General features: G+C 43.1%; 1 protein-coding gene across 1 annotated transcript in view; it reads right to left on the reverse strand.

Moving 5' to 3' along the window:
• Positions 1–253: 253 nt before the first annotated feature.
• kcnq3 (potassium voltage-gated channel, KQT-like subfamily, member 3) overlaps positions 254–16,923 on the reverse strand; it is a 106,627-nt gene continuing 89,957 nt past the window's right edge. The window contains exons 3-16 of the mRNA XM_031735053.2: positions 16,098–16,188; positions 15,170–15,296; positions 13,672–13,844; positions 13,081–13,254; positions 12,272–12,382; positions 11,372–11,467; positions 11,149–11,243; positions 10,721–10,747; positions 5,655–5,854; positions 5,437–5,542; positions 3,073–3,204; positions 2,888–2,983; positions 2,659–2,746; positions 254–1,788 (exon numbers count right to left, since the gene is read on the reverse strand). Of these exons, the coding sequence (XP_031590913.1) occupies positions 1,102–1,788; positions 2,659–2,746; positions 2,888–2,983; positions 3,073–3,204; positions 5,437–5,542; positions 5,655–5,854; positions 10,721–10,747; positions 11,149–11,243; positions 11,372–11,467; positions 12,272–12,382; positions 13,081–13,254; positions 13,672–13,844; positions 15,170–15,296; positions 16,098–16,188 (2,203 nt within the window). The 3' untranslated portion in view covers positions 254–1,101. The remainder of the gene's footprint in view (positions 1,789–2,658; positions 2,747–2,887; positions 2,984–3,072; positions 3,205–5,436; positions 5,543–5,654; positions 5,855–10,720; positions 10,748–11,148; positions 11,244–11,371; positions 11,468–12,271; positions 12,383–13,080; positions 13,255–13,671; positions 13,845–15,169; positions 15,297–16,097; positions 16,189–16,923) is intronic.

Below are 16,923 nucleotides of genomic sequence, written 5' to 3' on the forward strand. Positions count from 1 at the left end.
ACAAACTTAACTTTGGAGAAATGTGCATCAAGAACAGATTGTGTTACTTCAAGACCACAAATGTGAGTACTGGGACAGACATATTGTGCCTCCCTTTATGTAGGAATCTTTTCTTTTTAGTGCTGGAAATTTAAGCCACTATTTTTGCATTGATGTTACGCTCTGAATACTAATCAAGCAGAAGCAGAACTTCACAGGTGGTTTATATCCCTGAATTCATGTGCCAACAAAGCAGCAGAGATTTAGTGTTTCAAACTCAGTCAAATTTTCAAGTGGATAGTCAGTTCACACAAAGTGGTGACACACAATTTGAGCACAGTGGTGTGAAAACAAAACACTGAGACCAGAAAAAAAATCTGGTTTCTGGACAGAATTGATCCTCAGAGACCGTACAGAGCAACGTGAGAAAAGCAGAAACGGTGAAACATGACTGCCAGCAAACTAGCCAGTGTTTTATTACCAAAGTCTGTCTCTCTCAGTTCTCTAACACACACACACACACACACACACTCGGCAAACAACGAAGAGACAGGAGACTTTTGGTTCCAGGATCACCTTCTAATCGTCAACTCCTACAGTGGTGCATTATCATGCAAACCATGCAAAAAACAATGAAAATGTATTCATATAAAAAAATAAGTGTTACAAAATGGCATAGCAAGTATGTGTAACCATTCGTTCTCTTTTTCCTTTTCCTGACTACACTAAAAATCGCATGCGTTACATGCAGTGCGGTTGGCTTTGCAGCAATAAAGCTTTTGGGTGTATATAGTATGTATATTAATGTTCTTTTTTTATGTCAGCTAAACTTTTGCGAAGAGTGCGCTGTACAGAGTTTTACTTTACAAACGATGTGGTTTCCCTTTTTCTTTTTTTTTCCTGGGCAGTCTCGTTGCCATGGCTCTCTGACTGCACCGCGGACGGCATGATGAGATCTGCGGTGGCCTCTGAAGGTCGATTATCTCGGATAAGACCCAGCTTTACTCCCCAGACGTTCAGTCCACAGTGGTGGCTTTGACCCAGGGCTTGGGTTTAGAGGCTTGGGTTGAATTTAATATCTTAACTCAGAGTGGTGGATATCTGCGCAGAATTTGTTTCCTCTCAGGGTGGCATGGTCCACACAGCGTCGCCGAATCCCTCCCCAGTGGAGGAGAGAGGCAGGGGCCCCCCGCTTGGTGTGAAAGGGTCCGTGTCTGTGTCTGTCTCCCCCTCCGCCAGGTAGCTCGGCCTGGGTCTCGTCCAGCCGGGGTCTCCGGGCGCCAAACCGGCCCCCATCGAGAAGTTCTCCCCTTCCCCCTCCCGCTCCCCAGAGATGCTGAATCCACTGGGCGAGCGCTCCAGCTCCTCGTGGTTAACCGATAGCATGGAGAGCGGTGAGTCACCGCCTTGCCCCCCTGTGGTCCTACCCAGTCCCACTGACAAGTCCTGCAGGGAGCTGATGGGCAACACTGTGGGACGCTCGGTGTAAGTGGGGATGATTGCTGAAGGTGGGGGTTGGGGTTGAAGAACCGAAGGGGCAATGCCTACTCCTCCTGCCAACCCCACCCCTTCTCTGCCTCCTCTTCCACGGCCATAATAGGGGTTCGCCTTGCCGACAGGCACCTGGTACGACATGTGTGGGAACGCCTCGCCGTAGTTGAGGAAAACCCGTCTGACCTCACCGTTTGCCGTAGGATTGCAGGTCTCCAGGGTCATGCGGGCAGAGCCGGCAGAGTCCACCTGCAGGTGCTCAGTGTGCTGGATGTGCATGTCCACCAGGAAGTCCAACTTCTTTTCCATGTCCTCCACCTGAGAGAGAGATACAGTGGAACCAGTGGATCGCATAACAGGTGTGTTTTCTTACTAATCACCTTGGCCAAAATGTATGATGTAAAGAAGTTTTAGTAACTCCTTCATCACTTTAGTGAGGTTTGATAAAACCTTTGCAGACATTGCAGATATGAGAGATATAAAATATCATGTAGATTCTTTTACTGATATCTTGGTGTTTTCACAGTTTAATCTTGGTAACCTTCCTAAAGAAAAGCATTAATTATGAACGCTGCACCAACACTAATAATGATGATAATGCTCCAGATGCAGGAAAGAAACACTCAGCACAGGAAAGACGAGCAGAACAAAATCATGAAAATCTCTTTTTTAAGTCTGGTCCAGTTTATCTTGTTAAGTGTTAAACAGCGGATGATAGTTCGGTGGTGGTGAAGGTTATAGACTCTTTTTGTCTTGCTGTAGAAGTCACTGCATGCTGCAGATTTGAAATCAAGTGAGAACTGCAAGTGTAATCGCATAACATTGTTAGTAATATTTGCTACAGTTGGGCCAAATGGGATGAATAGATCTGCTGTTCAACGTCATCTCCAGCTGAAGCATATTGTTGACATTTTCAGAGGGTTCTCTGACCCTGACAATGCAGTGCTTTGTTTTATTGTAATCAGTGTTTCTGCCAGTGTTTCTGGTCTCATCAACACAACAGTTTTTTTCTAAATAAGCACATTTTACAGCATTACATTAAACCCTAGATTGTCGCCAGATGTCTCAACATACAAAACCCAAGGGTAACATGGACAAACCATTTTATCTCAAACGATACAAAGAGGTACTTTTTTTGTGAAGGAACACCTTGGTAGAATATTTGTCTTTAGTAGTTTTAGTTGTTACCTGTCTCTCCACCCTGACAAATCTGCCCATCATGCTTTGGTCTTCCGCATCTGGCATGGATGTGGCTTTGGCTATGTAGGACTCATGCCTGGAACAAAGGGACACTGAGTAGATGTGAACTGCACAGACATTTGTTACGAAAACTAAATAACATAGTTATAACCAACCTTCATACTAATTTGTAATTGTTTTACAACATTTTAGCCATTTTAGAACTCTGTAACAGTACCTGGGTGACTGGTTGGGCGGGTAAGTAAAGGGCGTTTTCTGAGTTTTCTTGTGTTTTGGGGTGAGAGGAGGTCCAGGGGCAAGAATCATGTCAATCCTTAAAATAAAAAACACAATGAGCACGAGGAAAAGAGAAAATTTGCTTCATTCAAATTGATCAGCCTTGTGTGTGAAAGACTAACTCACCTTGTCTGGAGGTATTTAATTCTACAGAGCATGTCCAGGTGTCCAGCAGAGTACTGCTCGATAACATCTTTGACATCATAAGGCCTCAGAGTTTCCTTAAACCGCTTCTTGTTCAAGAGGAATTGCATGATCCTGTGTGGTAACAAACACTTCAAATGAAAACACCACCATCAGGCACAGTTAACAAACGTCAGCTACTATACTTAACTTCATTGTATATACGCATGTTTGTCAGGAAACAGGAATGCAAGAATCAAACAAATAAGAAGCTGGTTTAGATGGTTTAGATTTTAATATTATTAACGTATCTGATCTAAACAACACTACATTTACTGGCCCTAATGTTTGTCTGTGGTCTTTTACCCCTTTCCACTGACACAGTGGAGCCACCAATGACCATGGGAAGAGCTACCACCAGAAATTCATCAAATATTGGTAGATTCAGTCCATATTTCTTTGCCCACACCTACTCAGAACAAGTACTGGCACCATGTTAGTATTAAATAGGCTTGAAGTGGAAAACTAAACATTGATCCCATGTTTCTATTAGTTTACCTACAGGGAGCCACTAATTACGGGAACTGAACCAGTGCAGAGGCTGTGGAGTACAACAAGCCAAAGCCTCATCACTTCTGCTCAAAGTCAAACAGTTAGCTGAAAGGTTGAATAGAAACACACCAGAGTCGATTCATTGTCCAAGGAAGAAGTACCAAAGACAGCGTAACAATCTCATAGTCTAAAAGCGCTCCAAGGTTAAATTGTTACTTTTAACAGTTTCACTCAAACACAAATAACTTCTTCATCCATTGTGACTTGTCTTTTCTGTAACAGGTGCAAAATGAACAATAATAGCAAAACCAATCAAGGGTAGCCTATATTTCTGCTTACCCCTCGTGATTTTTATACTATTTCCAAGTGGCATCTGCAAAACTCTGCGAAGCATCACTGCAGTATCAAGCTGGAGCTGTGAGTAAGGTAGGTATTACCATATGATTCCTCTAGACATGTTTTGTTCTAGTCCAGGGTCTCCTCTGAGGTGTACATTTCCAGGAAGCCTTTAAAGTTACCCAGACACTTCGGCTGGATCCTTCAAATGCCAGAAAGCAACACTACAACCGCCTACTGGATCCAAATGAGTCCTCATGTATTAAAGAGCCATTTCTTTTGGTCTTTACCTTAAGGCTCTTCTTCCTTGTCATAACAGTTCGGAGCAGTATGCTTGACAAGCTCATGAATAACCAAAACAATGCACCATTTCTTTCAGCATTTAAATGTAAGTGATACCGCTTTACCTCGAAGAGCTTTATGACATCAGATTTGGAGCTGCTAACACTTAACAGCTTCACAACAGGACTCCACAAACTGATGGTTACAGAGGTAACATCTGTCAGTTATGTGTAATTAATGCCCCCTTCACAGAAATCATGTGTGACGTTTTCTGTCCGGTGCATTATAGTAAGCCCAGCGTCTCTCAGTCCTGCCTCGCTGCCACCCACTGAGCTCCAGTTTTTGTCCTACAGATCTCCTACTTTCAGAGTCAGCTACTGCTGCTGCACGAGCTCCAGTGTTTGGCAGAAAGTCTTGGGTCCTGAAACTAAAGCCCTCCAGATCTGAGCATCCTATTCAGAAACCCATTCAGCCCTGATATAATGGAGTGGAAGGAAGCAGCACTTTCACAGGGTTAATCACTCATCTCGCAGGCCCTTGCACTAGATTGAATTCCTGCATTATGTCAGCTGTGTGGCCTATAGATTTACCAGCGCACTGTCAGCATGTGTGAGTTCTGCCACACTCTGTGGTTTGCATAGCTCACTGTGTTGAATTTTGATTCCTGCAGAGTTTTCTGAAAGCACATACAGTGAGGACCAATCGTACTTATCATACGGTGCAGAAAACTGACCAAAAGTTGTTATTGATATTTTAAGGCGTAAATAAACATTTTGAATTCGTTACTACAAAGTTCTGTTTTCTGTCCTGTCAGTTTGTTTAGAAGGTGAAAAAGAACTGACCAGTCTGTAAGTTTGGATTCTAGCTAATCCATGTGATTGCATTTAAGCATTTTACAGCTAGCAGGTCACCGACGACCTGTCCAGGGTTTTATGAGACTTCATAACAGTTTCCTTTCTCCAATCCAACAGTGATGTGTTAATGTCCTGATACAGTCAGTCTACATCACTGACTGGAGACAAAGCAACCGGGCAACCAGAAAACATTTCCTTGTTCATAACACCCATCTGTGTGTCACAGTATGGTACATTTATCTCTTCTTGTCAGTATCAATTTATACTCTTTAATTGATTGGGTCTAAATGTAGTAATACACGATGACTTTAAAGGACCACAGAGCACAGTTCTTGACCCTAACCTGACGGCCCTGATGACCAGTTTCAGCGTGGGGATCATCTCCTCTAGGAGGATGTCAGGGGGGAAACCCCGTTCCTCTAAGGCTGGATCTGCCACACCTCCGGCATCTGAGACAAAAAACACATTATGAATTTTGCATTAGTGAAAAAAAAAAAAAGGATTAGACCTATATGGAAAACAAAAGCTCTCTGAGCTATCCGTGCTTTTTTGGTTTCAAACCTTCAGAGCTCTGGCGGAGTGTGTTGGCCTTCATTCGGAAGGCAGTGCGGAAGCGTTCCCGGTTAGTGAAGCCGGCAGGTTTGGGCTCCTTGGAGGGACTCTCCTCGATGGAGTCTGCGTTACCCGTCAGCTTCTTCACTGCCACCACAGACGGTCTTGAATTAGGAAGGCGAACACGCTCAAGTAAACTCAGTTTCTGGCTGAAGAGGGACAAACAAGAAAACAATACAGTATGGACCAAGAGAAAGCATGCGATATAGAGTACCAGCACCAGCAAGTAAAGTCTTACACATCACCCAGCAAGGGGGTGATCAGACACCGAAGAACGTTCAAGAAGCAAAGCAGGCAAAAGTTTAGGCATTGAGAATATCGCTATAAGGGATGTTTCAAAACCTGGAAGATCCACTGTAGTGAGGAGCAATGGCAATATTAATCTTTATGAAAGGTAATGTCAAGATGGTAGAAAATTATAGAGAAACTGGAAAAAACCCAATGATCCCCCATTAGAATAAATGTTGCAATGCAAAGCTTTTTGATCACTTTGTCTGCTTTATGCACATCAAAAGAAATCTTGATATTCAGATTAAAGCTTTTCTGATTATCACTCAATTTCTGTTCTCTTCATTTTCCCCAAACTTTACTCGCGAGATGGCTGCACCTCCCTGAACCTGACTAACCTGGAGGTTTGAAGATGTGCTAGAAGTTTCTTCCTATTAAAAGGGAGTTTTTCCTTCCCACTGTTGCCAAGTGCATGCTAATGCAAATTTTTCGCACAATCAGTTTTGTTTTTGTTTTTTTAAAAATATAAGTTCTCCTTGGTCTGCTGACGTAACGTAACAATGCAGCTCTCCTGGCAGAAGGAAGACTCAAAGAGCTGAGAGGAGATTGGTCTCCTTTACTGTCCAATGGCTGGCAATATTTGGCAGCACAAAGACGAGAGCTCCCTGGGTAAAATAAGACTCCTGTGCCTTGGAAGAGGGAGAGAGGCGGGGTAACCGGAGCCGACAACAGCCCAAACAAGGCCTCTGAAACGTGGAGCGTTCTCAGCGACTTTGCTCCCACAGCAGACACACAATATGAGCCTCTATGTGGCCTCGAGGCAGAATAGGGACGGCAGATTACGGCGCTGAGAGGCCGCAGAATAGGAAGCTTTAAAGGAAGAGAGAATCTCTTTCTGACTGCTCCTCGGCCGAATAAAGAGCAGAAAATGAGATGTGATTATCCCGTGGATCTCTGTAAATGAGGCAGCGCAGCAGGCGAAAAAAAATGATGCTCCTTATCTCCCACAGCTCTGCCTTCCCAACACACACATGTTGGTTCATAATACCTGCACAAAGCTGCGGGACAATATTAAAAGATAATTTCAGTTATTGCAAATATGGATCTTATTTCCTGGTTGTTAGGATAACAAAGGGACATGGGTGGGAATCATTTCTAAACCATTTTACTTGGAGGTAAAACTGAATCTACTGATTTTAACAGCTTGAAAAAAGCAGGGTGTGTCCCACACATGTTCATTTATCCAAATGTGTTTGGTTGAACTGGAGGTTTTTCTGTTACCATTCTCTTGATCAGTTTTTTAGTCTCTGATACTTGTTTTTTATTAATGTCTCTGAACACAAAACTCCGGTTTTGGAACAAAACAGCCTCAAGCCAGGAACACAGGTAAACGTGTCCATCGTGGTGATCTCTTTAGTCAAGTCTAGATCACCAGGTGAGAAGTTTCCAACGAAAGCCGAGGACAAAAGCATCTGACTCGTGCTACGACTTAGATCTATTAAACCAACAAGTCCATGGATCCAAAACCAGGAGACAACCAGCTGCCTTCGTGTTCAGTTTTGTGTTCTAACTGTCGGTAAACTCTTCATGTTCTTTGTCTCGGTTCGCTGTTTCCTGCTTCCTGTTATACTTTGGTAGCTGGTTGTGTCTTACGTTTTGTATTTAGCTTTACTTCCTTACCTTGTTGTTTTAATTTGTCTCAGCTGTGTCTCGTCACCCTCCTATATCCATTTCCTGTGTGAGCATTAAAGCCCTGCCTTTCCCTTTCGTTGTTGTTGACATCCCCGTTTATTCCCTGCCTGTTTCTGAGTTTAATGGATTTAGTTGCCCTTTTCTTTTCATGGACTTTGAAACTATTCAGGTTGATAGTAGAACTCAAAGATTTGCTTTGTGTTTATTTCTGCTGCCTCTGGAATCTGAATTTAGACCCCAACCAGCCACTCACCACACTTATATGACACCAACTGCACAGCAGAAATAAACATGTTCACAGCTTGCTACAAAACACAGTTTTGGTCTCTAATTTAGTTCTTCCTGGATGAGAGGATAACGTTTTATACAAAACCTGCAGAAACCTATTTTATGCTAGTCAAAAGCATCCCAGTTAATAAATTACAGCTTCATCTTTTAAATACTGTGCAGTTTTAAACTTTATTAAAGGTTTAAATTTAATATTTTTAGGGTCCTAGCTTCTTTTACTACATAAAAAGAAAATAAACAGAAAATTCTGTAATGCAAGTTTAAGTATGGCAGAGAGCTACTAGCTACAGCTACCTGGGCACCCACCAACTTAACCAATCATTCAATTGATGGTTGCAGACACAGTGCAACTAATCTCAGCTGTCACAGGGCAAGAAAAAGAGTGCATCGTGGGACAGGTCGTCACTGCATCACACGGCCTGATACCTGAAGTATGTCGATATAGATGTCAAATCAATTGGAGTAAAAGACGTAGTTTACACCTGAACTGTGGAGGAGAATTATGCATCTACTAAAACTGATAGGTACTTAAGTAAATGTACTTAGTTACTTCCAAGTGCTAAGAAAAAAAGCAGTATTCATGCAGACCGTGAGTTTCTGAGGCTGAGGTCTGAAGATTAAACTGACCTCACTCTGAAACATGTTCTCACAAAGTTAGCAAAATGCGAAACACACACACACACACACACACACACACGAGTCAGAGATGTAACTTTGTGTCAGTGTTGTATTAAAAAGGCCACACAGTAACACTGGAAACTCAGATAAAAAGGCCTAATATCACACTCTGCGCACACACACAATAAGTAGCTTATCGGCCTCTTGTCGGACATCGTCGCACTGTTGTAGTTTCTGGCCGTCGTCCACCTCTTCGCTCAGAGCAACAAGATAATGTCAGAGTGCTAATTTCCCAGCCGCTGATCCTAAAAGGCTCTTAAAACTCTCTCTGCCTGCTTTTCACTCCGTTTGACTTCATCACTCAGCGTCTGTGCACCCTCATTTCTTTTCACTCTTGTTCTCCCTCCACATCTCCGTCTCATCATTTCCCTGTTTCTCTAAATTATGTCCCTGCTAAATACTACACATAAAAGCGAAATGATTGTAATCGTTGTAATGCAACCCTCCGGTTCAGGCTATAAAACAGACACCATTAAGAACAGGTGACCCGACCTCTCCTCTGCTCTGCTCTACCAGCCCGTGTATCAGAGCCGTTTCAGCTTTTAGCAGCAGTAACTTAATCCAGCGTGTTGAACACGGAGGCCGGCAGGCGTCAGAGCAGAACGCTGCACTGTAATGAGCCCGTAATGCCACCTCTGCTGACCTGAGCTGATGCAAAATGCCAGGTGTAGCAAGACTACAGCACATTTCATATAATGGCTCTGACATGTCTTTGTCAACACTGAATGACGACATCACAGAGCAAAGTTTTTCCCAAGTTTAAGAAATCAAACTTACCTGATTATGGACTCCAGATTTGTGTGTGCGTATGTGTGTGTGTATTCAACTAAAAACTAGCTCTCATTTCAGCAGTCACTGGGGAAAAGGTGTATCCCCTGACCGGTCGGTGAGAGGCTTCTGGAGGTTGCTGGCTGACATTAGTTGAAGTTGGTCGCACACAGAGTGCTGCTTGGAAAACGTCCTTGTGATTGCTTTGGTTGCTAGCGCTCAGCCATAGTTTGAAAGATGCAGACTTGTCTGCAAACACTCGCCAACAACTTGCTGATTGGTTAAACTCAGACAATGTTCGCCTTCAAAGTAAAAGTTGTGAAGTACTGATGCAACTACTTTGAAAAGGCACATGCTGGATCTGCTTGTATTTTGCATGCAGTTCTGGTTTGGGGTGCACTTCCATGCAGAATACAAGCAGATGCAATGTTCCAGCAACCAAAACAATCCCAAGGAAGTTTTGGTGCAGCACTCTTTGCAACCAATTTCACCAGCTTCCAGAAACCCCTCACCAGCTGCCCAGTGACCAGAGGTTGATGGTGGTCGCCGACTGGTCTCTATGCCTGTGTGACTGAGGCCTTGGGTAGGATAAAGTGCAAAGCAGGCGAGACCTTTTCACCGGGTGATTTGTTTTTATACCGTATCCACATACAAACAACCAAGAACAAGGTTAGACGAGTGGCTGCTATGACTAGCAGGTGAGCAGAAAGGTGTCACTGACTTCACATGTGCTAATGCCACTCAGTCCATCTGTGCTGCTTTTGTGCCTTTTGCAGGACTTTGATTAAATTACCTGCCAAATAATATACTAGAGATCATCAACCAAAACTCATTATATGTCAATAACCGCGGTGACACATCTGCAGCAGCTCAAGTTCAATCTCCTCCTCAAACCGAAAGCCTCAGTCGGAGTTTCACAACACTTTTTGATGTGGAGACTCATTAACGTCGCTCAGCAGGACGGAGAAAAATGAAAAGTCAAACCCATAGACCTCTTCTCAGGCCCTAATTACAAGATCTAAACTGTCACTCATAATTGAAACACAACTAATAGACTCGCTAATAGGTTTCCACAGAAATCTCTCGGCTTAAATGTCATTAAAGCAGCTGATGTGGAAGGCAGAGGGACGCGTGGGCGTTCAAAATTCATACGTCCCACGGCCATTAGCCCCGAGATTTATCCGACTGGTGAATTAATACAGGAAGCTATTTAAAGGCAAGCAGGGTGAGATATTCTAGGAAATGTTCATTAGTCTCTCCAGCATGTGGGGCTAATTAAAGCCCCGTCAGAAAGCATTTACTTTAGGCACAGCTCTGTGTGATTAACTGTGTCTCTGCATGGACACCAAACGGTGACCTACCTCGCCATGACCTCCAAGGTGTCCTTCCTGTGGACGGGGAGAGAGGAAAGGATCAAAATCAGGTATTTGCATGCAACGTAGGATTTAAATATCCTTTGACAAAGACTAAAAGTCAGAAGAGAAATACCAAAGCACGATAAAAATCCTCATTTTGAAATCCACCGAGTGCATTTTTCTTAGTTGATGTTCCAAAATAGTGCAAACTGCTGATTCGTCTTTTATGTTTAACCTATCTTTAATGAAAATTTTAATTTGAGTTTTTGTGCTTCTTACTCAAAGAAATCTAAAAGTAAAACTCTCCAGATTAGTCAACTTAGTGTTAAATCTGCAGATCCAAACAAAAAACAACATATTTAATGTTCACGTTTGTAAATTTAAGGTAATGTACGAGGACTATAAAAGTAATTGTTAAATTTAGTGGTACTTACCTGAAACAGGGAAGAGAGATGACAGTTTCATAAAATCTCCAAGTGGCAATAAGGTCTTCCCTGATTGGATTGGTGGAATAATATCTCCAGGCAGACTTGAGATGGGAAGACAGGAGATCAACCAGAAGTTATAACAGCGCTAAGCTTAAATGAGTCCAGAAAACACAGAAAGTCTCAGCTGGACCACGCAGAAAGACGCCGATGCCGTCAGGTAGCGTCTCACCTGGATGAGGCCTGCAGCCGGATGTCTGCGCTTCTCAAAGTGCTTCTGTCTGTGCTGCTCCTGGACCTTCAGAGCCAGGCCCGATCCCAGAATACCCTGCAGCCATAAAAACAGAAAACACGTCGCTTAGTGCTCCTGTCGCCCTGCGGGACGCCAATACTGAGCAAAATGTTAACACCTCGTGTTTATCTTGGTGAGGGTTAGCAAAAGATCACAGCTTGGCTCAAAAGTCCTCCTTTCTCCTTATTAACCAACGCCAGCAGATGTTTTACATGTACTTATTCACTCGGCTGCTCATGTATCACATACATGTGTGCATACATGCAAACACATGACCTCCTGGTCATTAAGGAGGTGCAGGACAGTGCTCTGCTAGCTGTATCCATGGGAGTGATTACAGCTGATAACCTTCAGTTCATGTTCTCATCGCAGAGTAACTGATGCTTCAAGAATGTGGAGGCTCTGGTTCGAGTCCCACTGAGACGTGCTTCACTTGGTCGAGTGTAGGTAAACTCTGGGTGTAAAGTAAGGCTCTTTATTAACAATAACCCTGCACAGTAAGAAGTTAGAGAGAGACACATCATAACCCCGGGACCAGAGGACTCCTGGTGTATAAACGAGTAACACCAGTGGCTGATATCACGGCACTAATTGATGTCCCGGGACGAGAACTGGCTGTTTTCTTATACTCAAAGAGGCGATACTTACTAATAATTTAGCATTCAAGTGTTACAATCAACTTATGTTGCACATTTTTTCTTCATAAATAAAAAGATCAGAATCACTTGTGCAGTTCATACAAGCAGGACAGATTTCCTAACACGAGAATTTATTGATTGATTTATTCTGACTGAATGAAACCCTGAACCATCAGCAGCAGTGTGAGGAGAGCACACTCACTGCAGGCAAAGCGAAGAAGGACACTCCGATCAGAGCGAAGGTGCCGGCTAACAGTCTCCCAGCCCAGGTCTTTGGGGTTTTGTCCCCGTAGCCGATGGTGGTCAGTGTGATCTGCAAAACACAAGGAAGATAAAACACTGGCAGAAAATCTTTTAAATTCAATCACTGACATTCGTCACACCAGCCTCGGCGTCCTCGTTTCAGCAGTAATGTTTCCGTGGAGACTCTCGTCTCTCTCTGTGACCTTCGTATCGATCCGTTAAAGGGCTCTTCAATGTTTCCCGGGCTCAGAGAATCGCCCTGAAAAGCAGGCGATGACAGTGGAACATCTTGTTGAAGGACATTTTGGCGGAGCAGATGCTCGCTGTCATGGAGCTTGAACTTTTGGCCCCTCTGGTTGAAGGACGGTCGCTTTAATGAGGCATCGGTGCTTCCCTTGCCAGAGGCCCTCATTAAAGCTCAGAGCTCTGCGAGCTTTCAAACGGGATTCACCAGAAACCCTCAGGCTTTCCACCGGCACATTATTAGAAACTAAAACCTGATTTTTTTCCTGTCCTCTTGGCAGAAATCCCAGATTTGATTTAAAGCCAAAATATTAGCGGTTGAGGATTTGGCCAGGCACCATCTGTCCACCGAGCTGCAGCCAAATCTACTCTCACCTCTAAGCTGCCAAACTGATTTCCAGACAAACAATTTGCAGAATTCAAGACAGGATTTTTTTCTAGCAACAAAATTTCAACAATATGCATGTTAATTCACTGAGTGCAGTTTTAGTTGTAAACTTGGAGCTTTGTTTTTAATGCACGTACCAGCCCCCACCACAGCGCATCGGCGTAGGTGTCAAAGTCCTGCTCTTTGGGCTGGGCCGTGGGGTTCTCCTGGTCGGACATGCTCACAGAGGCGTCATCCTTTTCCACCAGGTAGACGAGGAAGGACGCCAGGATGAGAGACAGGAAGCCGATGTACCAGGCTGTGATCAGCTCCTGCAGAAAACAGGGAAATATTTGAAAGAAGCTGATATTTGTTTATTTTAAATCCAATAAAAGACTGTTCTAATTCATTATTTACACATTCACAGCTGAGCAGCAGATTCCAGGTCTGAGAAATGAAGCCAACAGCCGCAGTTCCTCTAATGTCCACTTGAGGCTGCCTTCAAAACTGAGTCAGGTCCTGCAGACTCCCATAAACTTTCTAAGCGCTTCCGGTTTAGTTTCTTTACATCTTCAGCTCATGTGAGCGCTTCACTACACTTTACTCGATACTTCAAGTACTTCAAGTACTCTTTCCAGAGAAGTGCAAGTTTCCATAATTATATTTTCCACCAACTTCCTTTAAAATGCTCACACGTCAGCTAATTTCATGCTGCAGGAAGCAGGAAGTGTGCTCGGGTCCACGCCTACCTTACTGTGCGCGTAGATGGCGGAGCCCAGCAGCTTCCACGTCCCTCCTCTCCGGTCCATGCGCAGCATCCGCAGGATCTGCAGGAAGCGCAGGCTGCGCAGGGACGTGGCCAGCACATTTCCCTGGTTACGCACCGCCACCACCGGCACCGAGGCAATCAGCACGAAGATGTCTGAGCCGAAAACACAGCAGACAAAACCTCGCGTAAAAGACATTTCTTCACATGGTTAATGAGACTGACCCGACACGCTGATTCAGTCGTCTTTGTGGGACGACGAGTTCCTAACAAGAGCTGAACATAAAGACACCGATGAGATGCTCCTAATACGTTTAATTAGGATTGGTTTTAACACACAAGGAGCATTAATGTGAATGCTTCACCCTTCAAAGTGCTGCAAGAACATTCAAATTATATCAGCTGTAAAATATTTGGAGGGTATTATTAACATAAAATATGTTCCCCGTGTGCACTGTGTTATTGTGCACACAGACTCACTCAGTAACCACTCATCAGTGCACACTGGTTAATACACCAAGCTTGGACGGTTGAACAGAGGCGCCGTCTCCAGTTAACTGTCTGATTCTGTGAAGTAAAGTAAGGCTTTTAGAGCCTGGATCAGCTTTTAAAGGTTGGTGATGAAAAAAAAAACCCTTTCATGGCATCATAAGCTGGACATTTGTCCTGGAAGACTCCTTCTGTGTTTATAGGTCAAGGCAGCTGCAGGAAATCCAAAACTCATCATCGTCATCCAAAAGCAGTTTCCCAAAAACTGCAGAGATGTCTGCAAAGTAGTGAGAGTCGTTTCATCTTCATCTGCAGAGCTGCTGTCATTAAAACCAGAAAACGTAAAAGAAAAAGCTGTTTTGCAGTAAAACTGACACCCACATGCTGCAGCATCGCATCAAAAACACATCATGACAGAGCACATGTTGCTGCTATGTAAAGATTTGCTTGACAACATCTCCAGCAGGTTACGTCACAGTAGCTACGTCCACCTTTATACTCTGTGTGGTCTAACAACTGAAACAATCCTGATTTTCACTCCTGTGAACACCTGCAGATCTCACTGAAAGTCGAAGTTGACATTTACAGGTACCAGAAAATGACGGAAACAAACTCTACAATATTAATTTCAGGGGTGGGGAACTCCAGGCCTCGAGGGCTGGTGTCCTGCAGGTTTTAGATGTGTCCCTGATCCAACACAGCTGATTTAAATGGCTAAATGACCTCCTCAACATGTCTTGAAGTTCTCCAGAGGCCTGGTAATGAACTAATCATTTGATTCAGGTGTGTTGACCCAGGGTGAGATCTAAAACCTGCAGGACTCACTTATGCTTGGAGTTTCCTGCCTCTAATTTACTTATATCCAAAACCTCCTGTAGACTTGTCGGTAAGCCTTCCTTACTGAGGAGCTCCCAGTAACACATCGTTTACCAAACAGGATGTTCAGCAGTAGATTTCCATGTTTAATGCTCAGGAACCTTTAGTGACCTTACCTAAAATGCACAGAGGTTTGCGAGCGAACTTCAGCCTGCCCCTCCATCCTTTATAGCGACAGCAGCAACCGGCCGCCCAGATCCTCAGCGCAAACTCAGCTCCAAAGATGAAGATGGCGAACGTCTCCTGCACAAGGACACGTCAAAAATCCATTCACAGCTCGCTCAGATATGAGCTGCATACTACATCAATAACGATTAAAATTCAGTGAAATCTTTCAGTTTTACTGAATCTGCCTCTTTGTTTGTTATTACATCCTGTTTTGGACTCACTCCACGTCTGCTCTCTCGGTCGTGGAGCAACAAACGAGATTAAAAAAAGAGAAAAATGAATATTTGAAGTGTTGTTTTGTCCAAAAAAGCTCTGATTTGTTCAGAAGGGCAATCTGAAACTGTCCAGGTGGGAATGATTTCAACCAAAAATTGGATTTCAATTTTAATTTGTACGTTTTTCTTTTGATCGCTTAATTTTTTTAGATTTTCTTGTAATTTTCTTGCAGTCCTTTTATTAAATTAACATTTTCCTGCTTTAATCTAATATATTTATTATTTTGTACTTTTAAAATAAAAATGTCCTCTAACCATTTGTTGATTTACTTACTCACATTTTATGGCTGCTCATTACTATCAGTCCTATTTCAGCCCTTTTAATATTTGTATATCTGCATTTTACACTATTTATCTTTTTAAACAGTGAAGTATTTATATTATAGTATTTATATCAGCTGAGATTATTTAAATGTGAAGTGCAAGTACCACATTTTATGCTCCAGCACACTGTGACCCCTGAATTTGACATTTTTTTGAAGGTCAAATTTGCTGATTTGAGTGAAACATGCGTCTGATGATGCATATTTAAAAAAAGCTTCTGTTAAGTGGAACGATATAAAAAAATGATACAAACATAAATGAAGAAATGAGATCTCACCAGTATGACCAGCCAGTGTGCCGACACGTTCTCGTGTTCCTTGAATGTGGTCAGTATGGCCAGAATCAAACAGCCCAGAACGATTAAAAACCTGCAGACACACAAGAGGAAAAACGTTCAGTTACAATAACGCACAACACTCATGTGCAGGACACACAAACACTAAAGAGTGCAGGAAATAAAAATCACTGAGTGAAACTGCACAGTCATACTGTCACCACTAGAGGGGGCTACATCTCCCTTTAATTTATGCACGAGGCGCAGAAGAACTGAAAACAAATGTTTTTCCTAAATTATTTAGATTTAACGGGTAAACGAGTCACACATGAACACGAGTTAATTATACAGAAGGCTGACTGTATTAGTTCCAGTGAGGGGGGTAAAACATCGTTTACATGGGGGGGGGGGGGGCTTATTAACAGCCCACCGAGGTGGATGTTATATCACATTTACTCAAACCTGCAGGATAAAGACTAAAAAAAACCCCAAAAAACATCCTTATTAAACTTGTTGTCATGAATCTGTGGTTGCAAAGAGAAGGACAGACTGAACCTTTAGGACACATCAAGTCTTCAGGGGGAAGTGGACACAGGAGGGGAACGAGACACATCCGAACACAAACTAAAACTTAAAGCTGTAACTGGAACAAAGACGTAAAGATGGAAATCACAAGACAATGAAAATATAAAGTCAAACGGAGAATATTTAATGTTTTAACACATATAAACCGAGACCACTACGACTAAAAAGCAGGACCACTGGAGGTCTGGAACTAACTACGGTAACACGAGGTCTAAAAATGTAAAAACACACAGTCTTATTTAAC

The sequence above is a fragment of the Oreochromis aureus genome, linkage group 18 (genome assembly GCF_013358895.1).
Source record: "Oreochromis aureus strain Israel breed Guangdong linkage group 18, ZZ_aureus, whole genome shotgun sequence".
Lineage (NCBI taxonomy): Eukaryota > Metazoa > Chordata > Actinopteri > Cichliformes > Cichlidae > Oreochromis > Oreochromis aureus.